Source organism: Nansenia antarctica, assembly GCF_963989245.1.
Source record: "Nansenia antarctica genome assembly, chromosome: 15".
NCBI lineage: Eukaryota > Metazoa > Chordata > Actinopteri > Argentiniformes > Microstomatidae > Nansenia > Nansenia antarctica.
In genome coordinates, this window is record NC_137685.1 from 16609677 (window position 1) to 16632171 (window position 22495).

General features: G+C 42.4%; 3 protein-coding genes across 3 annotated transcripts in view; 1 reads left to right on the forward strand and 2 right to left on the reverse strand.

Moving 5' to 3' along the window:
- Positions 1-1364: 1364 nt before the first annotated feature.
- On the reverse strand, positions 1365-7965 carry LOC308171191 (neuronal acetylcholine receptor subunit alpha-4-like; the record flags this gene model as incomplete). The annotated part of the gene is made up of 7 exons (XM_080546043.1): positions 1365-1490; positions 1835-1999; positions 2881-3579; positions 3830-4009; positions 4519-4638; positions 5287-5438; positions 7908-7965. 7 exons carry the CDS (start codon positions 7963-7965, stop codon positions 1365-1367), a joined length of 1500 nt encoding a protein of 499 aa, XP_080402169.1.
- Positions 7966-8980: 1015 nt separating this feature from the next.
- Positions 8981-15050, forward strand: LOC308171192 (CMP-N-acetylneuraminate-beta-galactosamide-alpha-2,3-sialyltransferase 1-like; the record flags this gene model as incomplete). Its single annotated transcript, XM_080546044.1, has 5 exons — positions 8981-9117; positions 9314-9359; positions 9748-9867; positions 10653-10731; positions 15013-15050. 5 exons carry the CDS (start codon positions 8981-8983, stop codon positions 15048-15050), a joined length of 420 nt encoding a protein of 139 aa, XP_080402170.1.
- Positions 15051-15118: 68 nt separating this feature from the next.
- LOC308171193 (beta-1,4 N-acetylgalactosaminyltransferase 2-like) overlaps positions 15119-22495 on the reverse strand; it is a gene marked incomplete at both ends in the record, with an annotated part of 59696 nt that continues 52319 nt past the window's right edge. The window contains 7 exons of the mRNA XM_080546045.1: positions 15119-15303; positions 15708-15936; positions 16307-16450; positions 17735-17916; positions 19750-19836; positions 20364-20541; positions 21509-21565. Coding sequence (XP_080402171.1) covers positions 15119-15303; positions 15708-15936; positions 16307-16450; positions 17735-17916; positions 19750-19836; positions 20364-20541; positions 21509-21565 — 1062 coding nt within the window. The remainder of the gene's footprint in view (positions 15304-15707; positions 15937-16306; positions 16451-17734; positions 17917-19749; positions 19837-20363; positions 20542-21508; positions 21566-22495) is intronic.

A 22495-nucleotide genomic window follows, 5' to 3' on the forward strand; every position in this document is an offset into this window, starting at 1 on the left:
GTGTTCTTAATCAGATTGATTGGGAGGCGCATTGATACTGGAAATGCGGTCGGAGCTGAACTGAAGGGAGTTGGGGGTGTTTACCACTGTTGCTAGCCAATCAGAATCCAGTATCGAAACATGAATTCTATATTGTATCACAGGGTGCTTGAGGAAAATGTGAGACCATGCAAAACTGAAGCTAAAGCAGATGTGGACCATGCAACATGACAATGACCCAAAACATGCCAGTAAATCCACCAACGAACGGCTCAAAAGAAAGAAATGGAGAGTTCTGGAACGGCTGAAGTGAAAGCCCGGATCTGAATCCTATTGAGATGCTGTGGGGTGATTTGAAACGGGCTGTGCATGCAAGACAAGACATTGATTGATTGATTGAGAACTTTATTAGAAGATTTGCAGAAGTAGGTACATGAAAGTACATATTACATACAAGGTCAACTAACAGGATAAAAACCCAAGAAAGCCACTGGCTTATTTCAATTGGGGTCCTTGATACCCCTCAAACACCACACATCTGGAATAATTCTGCACGGAGGAATGGGAAAAACTGTGTCAGAGATTTAATTGAGGTTATTTCAGCCCAAAAGTGCAATACCAGCTATGAGGGCAAGTTAGTTTTCATTTTTAAAAAAAACACATTTCACTTACTTTCAGAATGTCCTTTTGGCCATTTATTTGTTATTTATAGCTCATGGACCTCAATATATCCTGTGTATCAACAGCCAGTCCAGGTGCGTCCCAATGATCTAAAGCAGCAGCGTCCTCCTCTCTCTATCTACATATCCTAAATACAAAGGTTCCAAACAACGTTCCAAACAACGTTCCAAACAACGTTGACGCTCAATATCTCTGAACGACCCTAAACGGAGATAGAACCGTATAATTCTAAGCTCACGATACTGACCTGGAAACACAGGACAGAAGAAGACAAGAGGGAGGACGACTTTCAGCTGATGGTTTTAATCTGTTCAGGTCTATAAGGTCAGTGCAGAAGAACAGTAGGAGACAAAGAGATAAGGAAAGGCAGCACTCAAGTTGAGGGGGGGTGGCATGGCCCCCCTAAATAAAAACAGTCAAAATCATCCCCCTTCTAAAACTGCCCTCCCCCCTTTCTATCCCTTATGTCATTTTATCAATGAACGTGGTATTACTGCTATTTCAACATTTAGTTTTGCGCATATTGAGTAAAACACTGTGGGCGAGGGAGGGGGCACGCACACATGCAATGACATTTTTACCAAGTCACTGACACTGAAGTCACTGACGCTGTGGGGATGCTAAAATTGTCCCCATATGATCAAATCCACCATCCCCCCTGATTGTCTTTTACAACTTGAGTCCTGAGTAAAGGAATGGAGTTTCTAGATCATTCCAGCCAGCCAAGGAGGCAGGAAGAGGCCGACGGTCCCCAGGATGCACACCAAGATGAACACACAGAGGAAGATGCGGTCGATCACCATGGCGACGTACTTCCACTCCTGCTTGACCTGTAAGGCAATGGACACAACAATACATCCGTGTCTCAGTCCAGTCAGAGAATAAGACAATGTTGATTATTAGTTCTGTTATTATGATCATAATGTTTCCTTATTATGGGAACCGGTTTTAACTCTGTTGTAGTGTGTTGTTGTGTAGTGGTCATGTGACCTTGAAGAAGGTAGCCACATCATGAACTCACTGGCATCATTTATCATTTAAACTTTGTTTTACGTAGAACAGCACAGAACCCATAAGGTTGTGAAAGAATTGATTTCTCTTTCAAAGCATGTAGCTGCATGCAACACAAAACATACACCATACTGTATCCTTATTCAGTCACTCATCCACCTACAGAGAAGTCCATGTCTTCAGCTCGGAGGTGGTCAGCGATGTACTGCACCCCCTCCACAGCCTTCCACAAGGAAGGGGACAGGGAGAGGAGACCCTGGGCGTCCCCGGAGTTGCTGGAGCCTCCAGTCTTGGTGACGTCTGCCCGGCCTGGACCCCCCCCCGCCTCCTGTGTGACGCCTACACAGGACAGGACAGCTCTGCCTCCTCTCCTCCCCCCCCCAGGGGGTGGGGCTGGTTCTGGGATAGAGGAGGCTGTGGCTTACTGAGGCTTTTACCATTCAAGCTCTGCGATGAAATACAATGAAAATAGAATAGAATAGAATAGAATGAGCATTTTCGATTTGTTGGGGGGGGGACAAGCTGATATTTGTCTTCTACCTTTGCTGACCCTCCAACACATACGCACACACACTCATCCACACACACACACACACACACACACACACACACTCATACACACACACACACACACACACACTCATAAACACACACACACACACACACACACACACACAGACACACACACACACACACACACACACACAGACACACAGACACACACCTCTAAACTGGGGTCCTGAACCAGCATCCATGCATTACCTTGGAGGCCTCCTCGTGCAGGCTGCAGTACTGGATGCTGCGAGAGCGACCGCGGACAGAGCTCTGGGGCCTCTCTCTCTCTCCCAGGCCATACTGCACACTGAGGGAACGGAGCTTAGGTCTGGCCTGGCAGTGGTGGTGGTGGTGGTGGTGGTGGTGGTGGTGGTGGTGGTGCTTCTCCCTGGGGCGATGGGGGAGGTGGGGGTGGAGCAGAGGAGGAGGAGGAGGAGGCGGTGTGGAGCAGCCTGCCCGGGTGGAAGAGAAGGAGGAGGAGGAGGAGGAGTGGGGTGGTGGTGGGGGTTCCTCCAGGAGGATGGTGTACTGGCTGTGGCTGGAGGAGAGTGACCCGCCCAGACCCAGAGGCTTCTGCTGCTGCTGTGGTAGTAGCCCCACCAGGGGGGCCTCCGTCGCCGTGCGCCGACCCAGGGAGAGAGAGGATGAACGGGCCAAGCTGTCCTCCCGGGCACCCTGAGGGGAGGTGGCAGAGGAGGAGGTGGAGGGGGAGAAGTAGGGCTCGTCCCCGGCCCCGGCCCCGGGCCCAGAACACACACCGCTACCCCAGACGCCTTTCCCCCCCCCACCGCCACCGCCGCGGCCGACCCTGGTGCGCATCATCTCCACGAGCTTCCCGCCGTCGACCTCTTTGACCGCGGCCGGAGGAGGACGCCGTATGCACAGGACGCCGGGCACGACGTCGAGGAAGACGGCGCGCACCCAGCGCGGCATGGTGTGCGTGCGCGGCGAGCGGTGGTGCACGTTGAACACGAAGATGGTGATGATGATGATGGAGAGGGTGACGAAGATCATGGTGAAGAGGAGGTACTCGCCGATCAGCGGGATCACCAGCGAGGTGGAGGGGATGATCTCGGTGATGAGGAGGAGGAAGACGGTCAGGGAGAGGAGGACGGAGATGCACAGGGTGATCTTCTCCCCGCAGTCGGAGGGCAGGTAGAAGACCAGGACGGTCAGGCAGGAGATGAGGAGGCAGGGGACGATGAGGTTGATGGTGTAGAAGAGAGGGAGCCTCAGGATGAGGAAGGAGTAGGTGATGTCGGAGTAGACCTCGTGGCAACATTCGTACTTCTTGATGTTGTAGTTGGCCACGGCGCTGACGAGCACCCACTCACTGCTCTCCCAGTAGTTCATCTGCGGTCCGAGAAAGAGGGCAGGGAGAGAGGGAGGAAGAGAGGGAGAGTAGAGGAAGGGAGGGAGGGAAAGAGAGAGAGAGAACAAAAGAGAAAGAAAGCAAGAGAGAGAGAGGTGAGAAATTATAAAGGCGTTCCGTTCATATTTACCCATAACAGCCTGGAATGGAATGACAGGGGAAAAGAGCAGAATTCTCACCTGGTCCACCGTGCAGGCCCACTCCCCTGGTACACATTGGCTGGCCACTCACCTGGTCCACATTGCTGGCCATGCTGACCAGGTCGATCTTGGCTCTGTCGTAGGTCCACGAGCCGAACTTCATGGTGCAGTTCTGCTGGTCGAAGGGGAAGAAGGTGACGTCAATGCTGCAGGAGGACTTGTAGATGTCCGGGGGGACCCACTTGATCCAGCCGTCGTGGAAGAGGTGGGCCTTGGTCAGGTGGGTGACGTTAGAATTATACGGTTCTATCTCCATTTTTGTCAAAATTTAGTTTTTTTACATAATCTGATCCATTAGGTGTTTATTAATGCCTGTGTGGTGTTATTTTTAAAATGTTGACATTTTTGAGTTCAGTAATTAATAAAATACAATGGTTCCATCTCACAGAACATAATGGAATGTAAAAACGTTGACGCTCAATATCTCTGAACTACCCTAAACGGAGAAAGAACCTTCTAATATAATAATTCTGAGCTCACAAGATGGAGAGGTAGAGTATCTTAACTCCATGGTTAGTATGTGGATGGAATGTATATGTACAGCATTCTGTATTTAGGGTATTTGGATGGAGTTTATTAGGTTGAGGCTGGTTGAGGTATCAGCTACCTCCATCAGCCTTCCCTGAAATGTATATACTATCATGTATTTGAGGGTGGCGGGTAGCCTGGAATATAGTGGGGGGCTATAGTGTATCAATAATGACACTTTGGGGTGAAAACCGAAACGTACTTGTTGTACAGAACGATGTCTGGTCTCCAGATGAGCTGTGAGGGGATCCTCATGGACGTGATGTTTTCATATTCTCTAGGGTTCCACCTCAGTTTGTAGTCGTACCACTCCTGAAAGAGCAGAACCAACAGTAGTATGGCAACAAACAGACACCTCGACACCAAAATCGCTATTGTCGACAGTATCCATATGGTTCAATGGAGAGATACTCACTTGTTTCACCCAGACATTTGTGTTCATCATTTGATTTTTCTCGTCCTTGGAGAAAAAGAACAATGAGACAGAGTTGGCTGTTGGAAGGGGATATGTACTGTATGATCATGGTCTTAAATGACTGATAAAGTGCAAAATCATGGTACCCCTTGAGAAGAAAGGTCACATGTTTCAACTGTCATACTGTACTATTAGCACCACAGATTCTAATTCATTATAATAAGGGAACGTAGGATCCCTGAAGCAGGGGGAGGCTGGTGGAGGTAGAAGTTGGAGGACGGGCTCATTGTAACGCATGGAACGGATTCAGGAACAGTATCAACACATGTTTCATGCATTACACTGAGCATGTCCACCGATTTCTACCTCCACCAGTCTCCCCCTGTCTTAAAGTCATCTGTATCTCTAGTATGATGATCATGCATCATATCACATATCAATAACAATATTTGTTGTAAGTTGCTTTAGATAAAGGCGTCTGTTAAAAGCCAAAAGTGTAAATGTAAATATCACAGGAGTGAAATCAACGGTTCATTGTCCCTCACCACGTCGATGAGCTGAGCGATGGACAGGCCGAAGCGTACACTGACCACGTCAGTGGTGTTAGCCACGGGCCGTGCTAGCTTGTTGTAGCGGCTGAAGAGAGTGTTCAACAGCCTGTCCTCCGCCTGAGCCCTGGCCCCGGGGTGGGAACACTCTGGAGGAGGGGGGGAGAGGGGGGAGAGGGGGGGAGAGAGGGGAGGGGGGAGGGGAGGAGGGGGTAGAGGTGGGAGGAGGGGAGGAGGATGTTGTTTGGGATGAGTAGGATAATGATGAGAATTAGGGGGAGCATCAAAGGGGAGGAAGAGAGACAGAGAGACAGAGATCCAGTCGGAAATGAGAGGAAGATGGAAGATGGAGGGATGTGAAGAGGGGAAGGTAAAAGGAGTGGTTTTAGAGGGAGAGGGAAGAGGGAGAGAAGGACGAAAAACAAACATTATTTTACATACAATTACACATCACACGTAAACATACATTCTTCATTGTAAAGTGTATATGCACCTGCTTGGATTGTTTGACTAACAATACAGTACACGCTTCATGGTTCAATCCCATTTTATGTCCACCATTGATCAACCGCAACATCCAACATCCAATCTCCATCTGCTTCATATTCCTCCCCTAAAATATAATGGATCAATACCCGCACAATGGAGCTCTTCATCTTTTGAGTTTGCATGCAGGGAGCATACACTACCTTCTCATCTATCCTTCTCTGGCCCTCAATGTAATCCCTGTGTTCTCTACTAGAGTAATCCCATAATGGTAATACCAAGATGCCTTTCCCGTCAGTAATATCTGTACATGAACTTGAATGACCTACAAAACGAAGTCATATAACCATAGCAGTGGAGGCTGGTGGAGGTAGACATCGGAGGATAGGGCTCATTGAAATGCATGGAACGGAATAGGGAACGGTTCCTTATTCCATCCCATCACATTACAATGAGCCCGTCCTCCGATGTCTACCTCCACCAGCCTCCCTGAGCCATACATTCAATTGCATGACACAAGACGTGTGTTCTTTTGGCTACATCATGTGGCTCATACATTTGATCATGTGTGTATCATGACTTGGTTGTTTGAAAAGATCTCAAAAATAATATAATTGATGGTATAATTTGGGTTCATTCACAACTGAGACTACCTCTTCCCACTAGAGGGCACTGTTACAACATAGAGTCCAACAGTTTCTACTAACCTTATGTGTGCGTTCTGCAACGTAAGATTAGATCAGATTCAACTTTATTGTCATTGCATTGTACAGAGTACTGAGACAACAAAGTGTAGTTTGGCATCCAACCAGATAGTGCAAATAGTGGCATAGTGCAAAAGACATGATATTATAGACTGTGCATGATACTACAGTGAGTATAAATAAATGAGTATAATATATACATGAGATGAATATCAATATGATATGTACAGCTGAACAAGGGCAATAGGTCTCGTGGTATGTTACATGTCATGTAAGTTGTATAATTGGAGACCAATAATTATTACCATAATAAATACAGTATGTATAAACAAGCAGTATAGTGCAAAAAAGTTCAATTGAAGTCCTGAGTGTGCAGCCAGTAGAGGTATGGGGGGGTACACTGATACTGGGAGATCATGTTCCTCTTGTTGGGGGGTGGAGGGAGGGTGGTGGGTTCAGCAGAGGAACAGTTGCAGGGAAGAAGAAGCTGTTCCTGAGCCTGCTAGTGTGGGAACGGAGACTCCCGTTCCTCCTCTCGGATGGTAAGACGCAGTGGCGGCTGGTGCTAAAATGTTTGGGTGGGGCACAGTCTTAATAACCAGGGTTCCCTTTAACACATTAAGGGAACATTCATTACCACGTTGTTGGGCAGTGAATGTAGGCTATGTGTTAGGATTCTGTCGTATTTTTAAATCCGCTATCCGAAAAAACCGTTACGCACATAGACCTTGCTTACTGACCTCCGATGCATTTTATTAGAGTCCGATGCATTTGTTTTGTTATATTGACTTTGCGAAATTTCGCAATATGCAGAATGGAGTCATCAAGCTGTGAGGATGATGTTGTGCTCCTGTCACTACTTGAGAATAGAAAAAGAAACACCTATAACCATACTGAATTATACCTATATGATGCATTGGCAGTCTGTGACAGTGTGTGCACCTGCCCGGACCTTGCCCTTCTGCCTGAATTTGAGTATGATGCTGTGATTGTTTAGTGCCGTACGCTTTCGTGGTATTATATTGTGTGAATTATCACCTGTATGTTGTTTGACTAACCGCCGAGATAATACTTGAGACATGTACTTCCGTAAGCATTAATTAATCCAACTGTCCTGCAGTTCTAATTTGCGACGATGTGTCGCTCCACCATGCCGGAGTGGTCAAAAACAACTCTCAAAAGGCTTTTGACGGCCGCGAAAAACGCAGAAAATAGAACCTGTTACGAAAAAAAATATGACAGACGAATATTTCGGATTTGGTGTGCAAGCGTGATCGACACAACATGAGTTCTATATATATATATATATATATATATATATATATATTTTTTTTAAACGGACGTAAAAAAGATTTGAGTGGTTATGTTTGCTCAAACGATTTGTGTTTTGTTTCGTAGGGGCTTCACATTGCCGCTTTTAATAATCACCACGGTCTCCGAACATATCAAACACGGGTTTTGAACTGCCCGTGGGAAGAATGAACATGGACGACTCTGTCCATTCTTCATTAAAAGCTCTGTTTTGCTGTCTACCTTTCTTTTTTTGGAGCACGCCATGACTTATCTCTCATTTATTTCTCGAGTAGTCTCTCTCGTCGTCGCGTCACCCCCTGTGTGTGTAGGCTATCTCATCTCACTGACTCGAGCCAACAATGCTTATCAGAATGCACAGATTCCATTGGTTGACTAGTGCCGGTAAACCAGTGCTGTAAAGGCTAAAAAAGCTGCGCAGAATAAGATAGAAACGCTCCATCAAAATTTAATAATTCTCAATAATTTATCGGTTATAGGTCTGGGTCCGGATTGGACGGCGTCCGGGTTCCGGGTTCCACCTATTAGTGACCACTGTTGTTTCTTTTTCTATTCTCAAGAAGTGACAGGAGCGCAAAATCATCCTCACTGCTTGATGACTCCATTTTAGCATATTGCGAAATTTCGCAACGTCAATATAGCCTAATATAATACGCACCGGACGTCAGTGTGCACGGTCTCTATGCGTGATGTTTTTCTTCGGATGACGGATTTTAAAATACGCATACGCCTATACGAAAAAAACGCATCAATGTGCAAAGACCTTAGAAACAACCTTGATGCACAGTGAAGTGATCAGTGGAGAGAGGAAATGTACTTGATCTAATAGCTCTGGAAAGTTAGTATAGGAAATCAAACCAAAATTATATTATTATTATTATTATTGTTATTGTTATTATTATTGTTATTATTATTGTTATTGTTGTTATTATTATTGTTGTTGTTGTTGTTATTATTATTATTATTATTATTATTATTATTATAGAGGCAAGGACATATCAGAGAATCATATACTTTTTCAACATAATGACACAAGGCATTTGCTTATTGACTCCAAAAACAAGCATATGCTGTTACTTGAGTAATTGCAATGTTACAACATGCCCCGCTGTGGCGATAGAGGGTAAACTTCTGCCTATTCAATGTGTCACCCAGAATTAACAAGGCATCTACCAAAGGCTTTGAAGAGGATGTGGGGACCACTGAACCACTCACCACATCAGGCTGTGGACCTGGACAACACCACTCATCTGGTTTTGTTCCCTTTCAAGACTCTGGACCTCCAGTGGCTCCTCGGTGCCTTAACCACAGGCTCTCCTGTCAAGCAGTGAGTGACCATGGACTTCTAACTTTCTCTGAATTCAGAAGTTCATTTACTGATACCCTATTGTTAATTACATGTTTTGAAGATCTTTAAATGCTCTTTTAGAACATTATGACAGGTATACACTAAAAGCCATGATTACACAAAAAGGACATCACATCAAAATGATCAACTGAAGTGTTTTTGTTGTATTCAACAGCACATATGCACCAATTAAATCAACGATCAAAGCCAACAAGGACTTGGTGAGTCAATAAGAAATAGTTCCTGTATGGTTTCTCTAGAGTTGAAGATGTCAAATGAATGAGAAAATATGACCTCCTCTTAATTAAATGAGTTAGCAATGTCTCAGATGAATCAAATACTATATGGTCCATAAATTGAGGTTAAAAGTTTATTTTGCCAATAGAAATGAATTACATTACTTTAACTGCAGAGTGATTCTCTACTACGGTACTTTCTCCCTGACAAAATATCAACAGGACAAAATATGTTGTTATCTCCATTTTGATGCATTGTGTGTCCATCATTCTAATGTTGTGCACACAACCACCTTTTAGGGTGTACAGTCTATAGCTTCTGTGGAATAACTGCACTGATTGAGATAGCTAATGTAATTTATAATTCATGAAGGTAATGGTCCTGCATCCAACTTTCATGAAATATGTTCGTGAGATTTGGCTTAAAAAACATGGCCGATATCCATCCACTGGATTCATGGCACTGATACTTGCCATACACATATGTGATGAGGTAAGCCTTCCTTTCCATAAAAGTAAGAATGTTTTGCTAGTAATATGTTTATGTACAGCTCAGCTCAGGTAACAGCCCAGCTAAGGTAACTTGTATACAACCTGCACTGGGAATAGAACAATGACTAATTGTGACTGTCTAATGATGAGCATCATCCATAGAGATACAGTATATGACTAGAGAAGGCACTGGCCATCTTTCCCATTTATTACATTTGTGACATCATGAAGGGTGCCATGTAGTCAACTAGGGTGGGAAGGCATCAGCCAATTGGATCAACACATGGTTTATGTAGAGATTATGAATGGTTTATGGTTTTATAGGTTTATGTATAGATTATAAATGGCTTTCTTGTGAAGGATGCATATTTTCACTGTGAGAGATGCAGTGCCCCATATTTTGCTGATATTGACCCTGAATCTGATTCTTATTGACTGTGCTGTAAACTGGCCAGTCTGCCATTTGTTTTGTTTAGTTTTTATATGGCATTGGGCACATTTATGTTATATTTTGTTAATACCTGTGGTATTCCAGTTTACTGGTAATCTGATTGTTATTACGATAACTTAACTGTGAAGTTAATGCATTTGCTTTGTGTTTGGTTTGTGCAATGTCAGGAAATGAAGGGATTATGTACATGAGAGTTTCATTTTAAGAAATAAAGGCCTCCCTCTAATATAAGCCTGCCTCCAACAAAGGCCTGGTGCTCTCTGCGCCTCAGTAAATAAAGGCCCGGGACAATATTAGAGGATTTACGGTAAGTCACTTGTTTTTTTTCTTTTCAGGTGAATGTTTATGGATTTGGGGCAGACAGATTTGGAAACTGGAACCACTACTGGGATCCACTACCAACCAAGTTGATACGTATGGCTTCAGATCATAGTAGAAATTATGAGCATGCTGTAATAATGCAGCTCTTTAATAGGCAAAAAATCCAGATATTCAAAGGATCGTGATGAAGCTGCTTTTGGCATGGCATTGAACAATCGCCACTATGTAGATTTTGTTGTGAGGAAACCAATGCAGCAGAACATCTGCTTTAGTATTGTGCACTCCCCATGTGTCTGACTTTTGGTCTAATGTTCAGGAATAGCTGGCAAAAAGACAATATTAATTTTAAAAATATCCTTACAAAAAGCACTATTGGGTGACTAATACTCAATCAATACTCAATCTGTGCAGGCTCTAAGTGTTTAAAGTTTCAGGTAATATGTGACATATCACAGCACAAATGAAAAATATATCTATCAAAAATCTATTTCACTCGGTATAACCATGTCATGACGATTTTGTTCAGTCATACACGGTTCAATTATTATGTTATGATTAGACATTGTTGGGTGATTTTGTTATGATCAGTATTATACTCATTTATGACTTTGTGTAAAACTAGAATTACTGTGTATCAGGTGAATATAATTATTTCTATTTCTCCAAATAACTCCCTCTTTTGATGTATTTTTTGGGTGTGGCTGTGTTCGGAATAGCATACGAGCGTACTATTCATACTATGTATGACGTAGATTTGAGTATGTTGTGCGTTCACACTGCATAGGATGTGAAATTTGTGCACGCGAGAAATGCTCGGATGGTATATTAGATTCGCCTATATTTCTGATTATGCGGCGTGAGGATCATTTTCATACATAATTGAAAATGCATTGCGCGTCTATTCAGGCTCGTCAAACTGCGTCATACAAAGTTGTCATGCAGCTATTGTTTACATAGCTGCATGATGCTGCTTTGACTCTATTTGATACTCTTCAGCTGCAGCACCTTAGCTAAAGCCTGGTACACACATAAAGATAATCTGACCGATTTTGGCCCAATTTCCCCCCTTCCGACCAAGGACAGCAAACACCCGATTATCGGATGGCTCTAAAGATTATCCTAAACACCCGATTATCGGATGGCTCTAAAGGCCGATTTAAAGTTCTGCGTAAAGTCGACCCGTAGGCTACGTGTAAGCTTACGTAGTCCCGCGTGACCATGCGTAGCCTTGACGCGCTCCTCTCAAAAAATCTAAGTACGCGTCAGCTCTGTGATTGGTCCGCTTGGTAGCACATGATTCAGACAAGATTCCGACTCTCTCATCGGCCAAAATGCGGAAGCCATGATAGAAATGTAATTTACTTTTTCTGTAATTACTTATTAATAAAGATTTGAAAAATTATGATAACCATCGTATTATCTTAGTTTAATGTCATTTCAATGCATCATAGAACTTTTATTTACAACAAGCATAACAACAAAAAGGTCGCTATTATGCCGCTTTGAGCTTTGAGCTCCGTTGCGTTCCTAACCGGAAGAGGCACAGCACAGGGGCATAGAAAACACACTGCCACCTAGCGATGTGACGGTGTAATTGCAGCGTGGCCTACGCAGAAGTGTAAAGTGCGAGAGCCCTTACGTAGGGAACGTAAGCTACGCAGTAAATTCGACGCAGAACTTTAAATCGGCCTTAAAGATTATCCTAAACACCCGATTATCTTATTAATTTGATTAATTATTACATTTATATTTAATATAAATACATTATTATATATAATAATTATTATTAAATTATTATTATTAAATAATAATATATATTTTTATTATTATATTATTATTAAATTATATACATTTATATACATTTATTTATTATTTTATTTACTATCAAAAGTCTTCTTGTCTGTGGTCAAAACTGACAACTCTTTTGCCTTTCTCCCAAGTCTATTTGCCCTGTTGCACATGGCTGCCTCATACAGGTCAGTCAGCGTACTACTACCCTGATCACGCGAGATTTCTGGCTTGGGGGACGAAACTCTAGACTGTTGTAGGACAGATCTTTATGTATGTGGTGTTAGGGTTAGGGTTAGGGAATATCGGAGCACACCACACACAATACGATCAAAACGGTTAAATCCATGATTTTTTATTTACATGTGTGGGGTCTCTATCAGATAAAGAAATCTGTTAAGATTTAGAAAATCTTTATATGTGTGTACCAGGCTTAAGTATGATCACGGATGAGCGGTGGTATTTTCAATATTTTGGGAATTTACATGGTGAAATGCATTCTTAGACATGTCTACGTTGTGATGATTACAAAGATGCCACTTGAAATGCTTTATTCATTTATTTGTGTGTTACACACACACATACACTTGTTTGCCTAGTATTTGACTGCCTGTAGTCTCACGAATGGTCCCAGTATTGTAGCTGTAACAAGATGTTTACTTTATTCTCTTATTGTGATTGTGTATCCTGCTGCAATGCCAATGTTGAAGGACCTATGCCAAAGAGTTTTACTGTTGTGTACCTGTACATTGGATGTAATAAAAGCTATTCTTTTTTTTGGTAATAAATTATTTATTACAAAACAGTACACATGAAAAAAACAATTATAACACCAAACAAAATAAGTGTCTGTCCTGATCATTATTATGTTTTCCTTATCTTACCCCCCCCCCCCCCCATGGCGATAACATCCCTTCCACCCCCCCCCCCATAGTTCTTCATTACACTATATTTGGTATATCATAAAATCATAATAGTACATCAATTACAGGTTACATTCACATACAACACATCCTACAAACACAGTCTGACACTGACTCCATCAGCTCTTTTATCTTTTGCACAGACATTTTTACACCTCTTTTATCTATTGCAGAGGTCCATGTTTGAATTGTCCTTTCTTTAGCTCCATGTGTTCTGGCTATAGATTGTTCCATGTATAGTATGTCCAGGAAAGACAGCAGCCATTGTTTACGCGTAAGAGTATGTGGAGGGTTCCATCGTAATGCTAACATTTTTTGGGCTGCGGTAAGACCAGCAAATAAAACACGAGACATGGAGGCTGACAGATCCAATGATGAAGTATCAGTGGTGTGCCGTCAGGGCCAGCAAGGCCTTCTCTGCTGGCCTAAACATCATCAGAATATACATTTTATTTTAATATATATTTTCCACAAATATGTATTAATGATTCCCCATAGTCTATTCTCTTCATTTCATAGCTTTCCTCTTGGTTGCGCTGCTTCCAGTCTCCGATTGAGGGCTGGCCTTTATGTTAGAGCTTTTATCCAATCAAAATGTGTTGCTAGGGGGCTCAAAAATCTGCCCGCCTTCACATTAAACGGTGCTGCGGATTCGACCTGTAACTTAACATTGGAACGAGAAAACCTGTGGCGTACCTAGTAAACCTACGTAGATGCGAGCAAAAGCAACAACGGCGCCTGCTGTAAGGCTCAATGATGTCAGCACCCAGCACGTCTTTTGATTGGATACGCACTATTGCTACGCACTATTGCTACGCACGCACTATTGATATTCACTATTGAGATGCGGAACTATGCCGGTAGATGTGAAACTTTTGAAAGGGCGCAGGGAAACGGAGCCTCACAACGAAAGCTTTCGTTGACTGATCGATAATACTGATCGATTGTGTCCTGTTTTTGGGTAAACAATAACTTTCATTTAGGGGACACAATGAAAGCGCCAAGTCCACAAACAGAGGAAACTACGTTGAGCTTCTTTCTTTTCTGGCTGAAAACAACCCAGATTTACATTACCACCTGTCCACAAACAAAGTGTTTACTGGGACGTCAGGCAAAATACAAAACGACCTGATTTTTGCTATTGCTGAAGTGATGGAAGAAGAGATCAAAATGGAGATTAAAAAGGCACCCTTTGTCGCTATTATGGTGGACGAGACGACAGACGTGGGTAATGTAGCGATCTTAAAGATGTTAGTTTAACACTCTTCATTGTAAATGCGGATTTATTGATTAAAAATGCTTCGGAAATATTAATATAACTCTGTTGTACTTGTCTGACTATGTTAAGGTGATGCAACGCCCGGTTATACTGTGTTTCTGTCTAGTTTCTAGAGCCATGGCGTCATAACGATGGTATTAAGAGGTAGAATAATTCAGGTAGGAATGTGTCGGACATCACTGAAGGCCTAGGTGTGAAATGCACCGCCCGCCACTGTGAAGTATCATTCAAAATCAACAATCTCGGACAACAAGGTATATGGATCCCCAATAGATTAGATAAAGTGGAAGATATTAGTTTCCAAAATGCCTCCACCGCAGGACATTCCCAGTACATGTGTAAAAAGGAGTAATAAAAGCTATTCTGTTTCTGATTCTGATTCAGGACAGTTGGCTGACGTGGACAGAATGTTTGGGGAGTAAAACTAAAATAACCAGAGAAATTCCTCATGCCACATATGAATATATTTCCTGGGACACTAGACTTATAACTATCCATAACGAATGCATTTCAGATGGTTCTTGAAGAAGTGATGGCCCAGTTTGAATTCACGATCATCCTTCAGGTAACGGAAGTTATAGTACAGCTTGTTTCCTGCCTTCTTGGGCTGATGTGCGATGTTGACATGACTACAGGTGGCCACCAGGAGGCTGCCCAGGCCGTCCATGAAGAACTCTGAAACAGAGGGAGGGAGGGATGAGGAGAAAGAAGAAGGATGGATGAGTATACTGTAGCGATAATTCCCAATAACTGAATAATACCTGAAGCATTCGTAATGGGGTTAAAACAACAACTTGTTCAAGGTCAAGTAAAAAATATATATTTAAAAGAGACAATCTGGGATTGCTATATCCATATTTTATTTTTTTGTATTGGTACTTTGATTCCCAGATTGCCCCTTTCATAAAACCTTGGTGACTTTAAATAAACCGTTAGCATGGGAAGAGAGTGCAACTAAATTAGATGATTTGTGTGGACCCCAGGAAGAGCAGCCCTGCTGTTGCTTTTGGAATAGATAATGAGGATAAACAAATAAAATATTATATTATATAATTTTATAATATATAATAATATTTCACCCGAGTGTGCCACTCTCTTCAGCAGGGGGTCGAAGCCAACTCTCCTTATAGCGTCTGTGCGACCCAGGAGGAAGTTGACCACCCCGTCGGTGAAAGAGCATTGTGGGAAACCAGGAAGGCTTTGGTATTTGATCTTTGACTTCCTATACAGACAGCCGCCATCTTCCCCGTCGCCTTCCTCGTAGACCAGGGAGAAGTGGAAGGTGTTGCCGGCCACAGACGCGCCCACCTGCTCACACACAGAGAGAGGTAACAGATTGAGTTGGTGAAAAGGTCAATGCTTGCAAGACAGACTGGGTTTGAATCCAGGTTTTATTTTTTGGTCATGGTATTGTAGTAGAAACCATTGGCATTTTTGTTGAAAACAATAAGAGTGTCATGTTTGTTAGTACAGACTAGTAAAGACCAGTAAAGACGGATAAAGACCAGTAGAGTCCAGTGAAGACCAGTAACACCAATCAAGACCAGTAAAGACGGATAAAGACCAGTAGAGTCCAGTAAAGACCAGTAAAGACAGATAAAGACTGATAAAGACCAGTAGAGTCCAGTAAAGACCAGTAAAGACCAGTAAAGACCGATAAAGACCAGTTTTTCCTCACCACGTCCAGTTCAGGCATCGCCTCCATCACCTCCACCAGACTCTCGATCTTGGTCTGCGCTGTAAACAGGAAGTCATCATCCACCCACAGCAGGTACTTTGTGGTTACCTGGGAGACGCCCAGGGTCCTGCCAGCGAACCAGCCCTGAAGACAACAGAGCCACCAGGAAACAGTTAATATAAATAGTTATTATTATAATACAAATTCTAATTTGTATTATTAGGGGACTAATACTACCTAATATTGGCCTAATGGGGGTGCTATAGCAAGTGTTAGAAATTGCCAACTTTGAAAGGCCTATGTCCTAGTGTTGTGTCAATGCCATGTAATACCATGTAGAAATAGATAATCTTACTAGTGAATTTTGTGTTAGAAACAATTTTTAATAGTAAATTACAGTAATAAGTGGAATTGACCTCATCGTCATAGAGGTAGGCTGCAGGATTTGACGATGAGCCACAAGAGAGACAGCATTTGCTCATCTGACTCCCTGCTTGTCCAGGCTCTCAGTCCCTTCCCATTTGATCCAGAGGTATGATCTTGTATTCTTAATTACATTATTTGTATGTGTGAGCGTGATGATCTTAGTTGCACTGTGTGATTACCACTTTTTGCACTATTTGCTTGCTGTATTTCAGAGTGTGTATACACGTGATGTGGTAAGTTGCACAAGTGGATAGCCCCCAGCTTGTATAGCTAGTATACCTCCCCCCAGTTAGCCCAGTATTTTTGTTTATTGTAATAAAGTAGTGTTAGCATTTTGCCAAGTGTTTACTGGAACCCAGTTGTTATATGCCCTGTGTGGCTGGAACATTTCTGTGGTTACTGTACGTCAAAGCAAACTCCAATGGCATTCTATCAAACTCCAATAAAACTTTTTTATGGGTGTAATTCCCACAGTGGCATTGTCTTGCTAAGGTTGGTCCCCCAACCGCACCCTCCTGTTACATAGGTACAGTTACATTAAAAACTGGTCAGATTGAGGATGGTTTCACAACAACTCTAATGGCATTCTAACAATGAGGACACTGCTTTGATAGAATGCTGCGGAAGTGGTTTGCTTTGATGTATAGTAGCTGGTGGAACGAGAACTGTAGAATCAAACTTGGTATGTAGTATCAATAGAGTGAAGTGCTCCCAGGTTCCATTTTGTTTACTATTTGAACAAACAACATGGTCGCTTTTAATTATGAATTGCCATGGGGGCGTGGCCTCTCACATAAATTGTGAATAAGGCCCTGTTAATTGCTATTATTTTTACTTGTATTATTATTATTATTATTATTATTATTACATATGTTATTATTGTTATGATTATGTGTCACTTCTGAAACTTACAATTAACAATTAAACAATTAACCGTTTTTTCCACATCATTTTCCACACTCAAATAAATGATTAAACAAGAAACATTTGTGTGGTTTGTACCTGTGCCGGGGGCATGATGTACTGCTCTATATTGGATCTGTTGACTTTCTGAGGCTTCAGGCTGTCGTCAGCGATGATGATCTTCATGACTGGGTAGAAGGTCCTGATGCTGCTGATGAGGCGTTGGAGCTCGCTGTACCGCAGGAACGTCTTGGTCACGATGGTCACCTGGGAGTTGATGTCTACAGGGACAGATTATCACTGTGGTTAGATGCTGTAGTGATGTCTACAGGGACAGATTATCACTCTGGTTAGACGCTGTAGTGATGTCTACAGGGACAGATTATCACTCTGGTTAGATGCTGTAGTGACGTCTACAGGGACAGATTATCACTCTGGTTAGATGCTGTAGTGATGTCTACAGGGACAGATTATCACTCTGGTTAGATGCTGTAGTGATGTCTACAGGGACAGATTATCACTCTGGTTAGATGCTGTAGTGATGTCTACAGGGACAGATTATCACACTGGTTAGACGCTGTAGTGATGTCTACAGGGACAGATTATCACTCTGGTTAGACGCTGTAGTGATGTCAAACACATCACATTGGAAGGTGGAGATCCTGTTTGATTTAAAGGTAGATATTTTGACAATAGTTTGTTTTGTCCTCCCTTCAATCCTATCATGTGGTAACAGGTTACAATTAGGATACTAGGATACAGGTCTGTTGAAATTGTTGTTGTGACTGTCCAGGAACATTTTGTATTAAATAAAACAAAACACATTTTGTTCACCAAAAAAAAGCTGCCAGTAATCCTATATTTGTGTTAATTTACTTAGCAAAAATTACATTGCATACAGAGCTCTTGGTAAAAGCAGTCACACCAAGATACAAAGACTGAAACAAAATCAACATGTCTAGTACACACTGTGATGGAAAAAGACTGCATCAATAGTTTGCAAATTCAGCTAGGATACTGTAATTAAGTTCAGCTAAGATACTGTATTTAAGTTCAGCTAAGATACTGTATTTAAGCGGTCCATTTAGTGATATGGCCCGCTTAGGGGAGGGGGTGGCATCTACGTATGATTCAGAGTTCAGTGGGGCAGATGGGAGGAGGCGATACTATGGAGGCTCAGGCTGGGTGTTACGTCCACATGTGTTCTTGTTGTGTTTCCTTCCACTTCTATGTTCTCCTCTGTCATTCTCCATCCAGGTGTTGTCAATTGGCCAATCATTCCCTCATTCATCATCCCACTCCTGTCCAATCAGAAGGCTGCTCATCATCCAATCAGAGGGCTGCCTGTCTGTTTAAATGTTCCTCATTGTGTCTCCTTGTTAGTTGACTGTTTGGTTGTGTTTTGTTTGTTAGTTTGTCAACTCTTAGTTTCTTAGGTTGTTTGTGTTATTTCGTGCGTATCTTTTCCATTTTCCATTTAGTTGTTTGTTTAGATGATTTAGTATTTGACTACAGTTTATTTTCTATTTGTATTGTCACACACTAGCCATAGGAAACAGGCGTAGGTGAGATACCCTTGGGTATACATTACATCACGTAGGCTCATCTATGTTAAATACATTAGGCAAAGGAGCAGCTGTCATTATGTAGAATTGTAATCACTGGTAGGGTCTCACTTTATAATTTTGTTTCTTTGGGTTGACACCGCTCATAGTCTACCTGTTGTCCTATGGCTTGTGTTTTTGTACACCACCATTTGTTTATTAAATCATTGCACTTTAGTTCGTTCGTGTTGTGCCTTTCTTTAGTTATTTTCCCTCCCACATCTAAGTGGCAACTTACTTACACCCTTTATGTTACGGCTCCCCCCCTACACCCCCTAGACGTAGAGCCATAAGATCTGGGGTTCGTAACACTGGGGCACATGGGGTTAAACATCAATGACACCTTGAGAATAATTGGGAAACATCTGACTGGAGAGTGTGATCATTGCTAACAGAAAGAGACAATTGAACATGTTTTTTGCTTTTGTTTTGCTTCCTTAGAGGGACAGGTCCTTGCGTACCGGGTGGCAAAGGTAACAGCCCCTTCTATCCACCAGTAAAACAATCTACCTTTTCCCATGTCATATAAAACAGGAATCGATGGTCGCTGGATGACTATGGGGAAGACTGCCTCGTGCTGTTCATATGTGAAGTGAGCTGGGGAGAGAGGAGAGGAGAGATGACAAGTCTAATCATGTACAGAAGGATATATTTTAAGTACATTCAAACAGGCCCCTTGTTTCTTTTTACATTTACATTCATTTAGCAGACGCTCTTACCCAGAGTGACTAAAACAACAAAGTGCATTTGTCTAGACTAGGAAGTGAAACAACTGCATATCACAATCATCACCAGTATGACCTTCTATGACCTTCTGATGCCGGTAGCAGATTCATATACAGGTCCGGTATAACCCAGGTTCTAAACCAGGTTCTAACCCAGATCTAACCTAGTTCTAACCTAGGTCTAACCTAGTTCTAGCCCAGTTCTAATCTTGATCTAACCTAGATTTAACCCAGATCTTACCCAGGACTATATAACCCACGTCTAACCTAGTTCTAACCCAGGTTTAACCCAGTTCTAACATAGTTCTAACCTAGGTCTTACCCAGGACTATACTAATTCTAACCCAGTTCTAACCCAGGTCTAACTCAGATCTAACCCAGTTCTAACCCAGGTCTTACCCAGGTCTCCAGTGTGTATGTGGTACACAGTGCTGGTGTAGGTGAGTCGTTCCAGGAGGTTGTTGAGGTCAGCGAGGCTGGGGGACTGGAGAGTGATCCGACCCTGACCCTGACCCTCCACCTGGCCAGGCTCAGGGGCCTCTACAGCCAGGACACCGCTGGACACACGAACACTCACCTGCAGGTACAGAACAGGGCTCACACCATAGACTGCTTATATTCCCTGGGTGAGACCCACCATAGACATCTTATATTCCCTGGATGAGACCCACCATAGACATCTTATACTTCCTGGATGAGACCCACCATAGACAGTAATAGCGAAGCACTGTACTATAAGGGTCAATCATAGACATAATTTCAGTAAAAGCATTTATGTATCATTCATTCATTCAATGTATTTTCAGTATCCATGTTGAAAAACCTTTACTGAAAACAGGTTTTAAGATTCCGAACCATCACCAACTAACGTGTTGTTTTTACACCCGGTAGCGACGAAGGCCCTTGAAGCCCCTTGAGTTTCCAACCAACCTGGTAATTTGTTGTTGTTGTTGTTGCATGCAGAGCTAAACCTGAAATGATGTTGAAAATAAAGTTACCTGAATAACAAGTTTATTCATTTCCTTTAAAGGAAATGCCATTGATAACTAGTTTAGGAAGTAACGATGACTAGTGGTGTGTGTGTGTGTGTGTGTGTGTGTGTGTGTGTGTGTGTGTGTGTGTGTGTGTGTGTGTGTGTGTGTGTGTGTGTGTGTGTGTGTGTGTGAGACCTGGTATGAGGCTCTTCTGGAGAGGGACCACAGTGAATCCCTGGATGGGGTACTGTAAAGGGGAGTTAGACGGAGCGAAGAGCAGCCTGTTCAGACTGGACTTGGTCCTACAAGAGACAGACATGGTATATTTGGTAGATTTTAATTCAAATATTTGTACACACACACACACACACACACAACCACAACCACACACACACACACACACACACACACACACCATAATAAATGCCATCCTGCGCTCATAACAAGTCTCTACAGTTACACTATAAATGCCATCTCTCCCACCTGAGGAGGTGTTTCCTGTACTCCTCTGCTCTCCGTTGGACGAGGTCCTCATACTGGCCTTTGGGAAGGTGATCTCTCAGTATGTACGAGCCTGCTGGACAGGAGCACGGGGACGGTGGTGTGGAGCTGTTGGATGGCATGGCGCTGGAAATACACAGGAATGAGCTAAACAGCATGACATACAGTGCCCTACATAAGTATTGGAAAGAGTTTATTTTTAGATCTATACTCCAACAGTTTGGATTTGAAATCAAACAATCACTATGAGGTTAAAGTAAAAAAAAAAAAGATCTGCGCAAGATTTATAATTATAGCATACCACCTCGTTTGTGAACCTTGGCCATGCCAAAACTCAGAGGCTAACCAACAGCTACTTCCCTCAGGCGATCAGGCTCATAAACAAGCCTACTGTAGACTATTGACATATATATATATATATATATATATATATATATATATATATATATATATATATATATATATATATATGTATACGGACTACCTAAACCACAGCCACTTTACTACTTGTCATGTAATGTGTAAATTGTACTAATACTCATGTAATGTGATGTAACAATAAAACTTGATGATATTATGTAATTACTGATTAATTATATTACTGCTGACAGTAGCATAATGAGCGTACAGACATATCTTTTCAGCTCAACTACCAACAAATGCCTCCAAATTCATTGGTAGGTGCTTCATCATACAGTAAGTATGATGTACAGAGGTAAAAGAAGACACAATGCTTCCTCTTTCCAGTACTTATGAAGGGTACTGTAGGTTTACCGTCACAGTATACAGTAGCTACTAAAGTAGTACTACGCTTTGCTCAATAACTCCTCTATATATGCATATATAAGAACTATACACTCTTTAAAGGAAACAGGTTCTAGAAACAAAATGAGATTTAATGACAGGGTTTTTCCACAGGGACAGGCAAATCCTTAGGATGGTAAGGATTATGTAAACACACTCATATTGACATTCTCCACCTGAGAGGATGAGTGACTGATGTGTCCTCCTCTGTCTTGCTCTGGGGGAACACCTGACTTGGGTAATACATCCAGT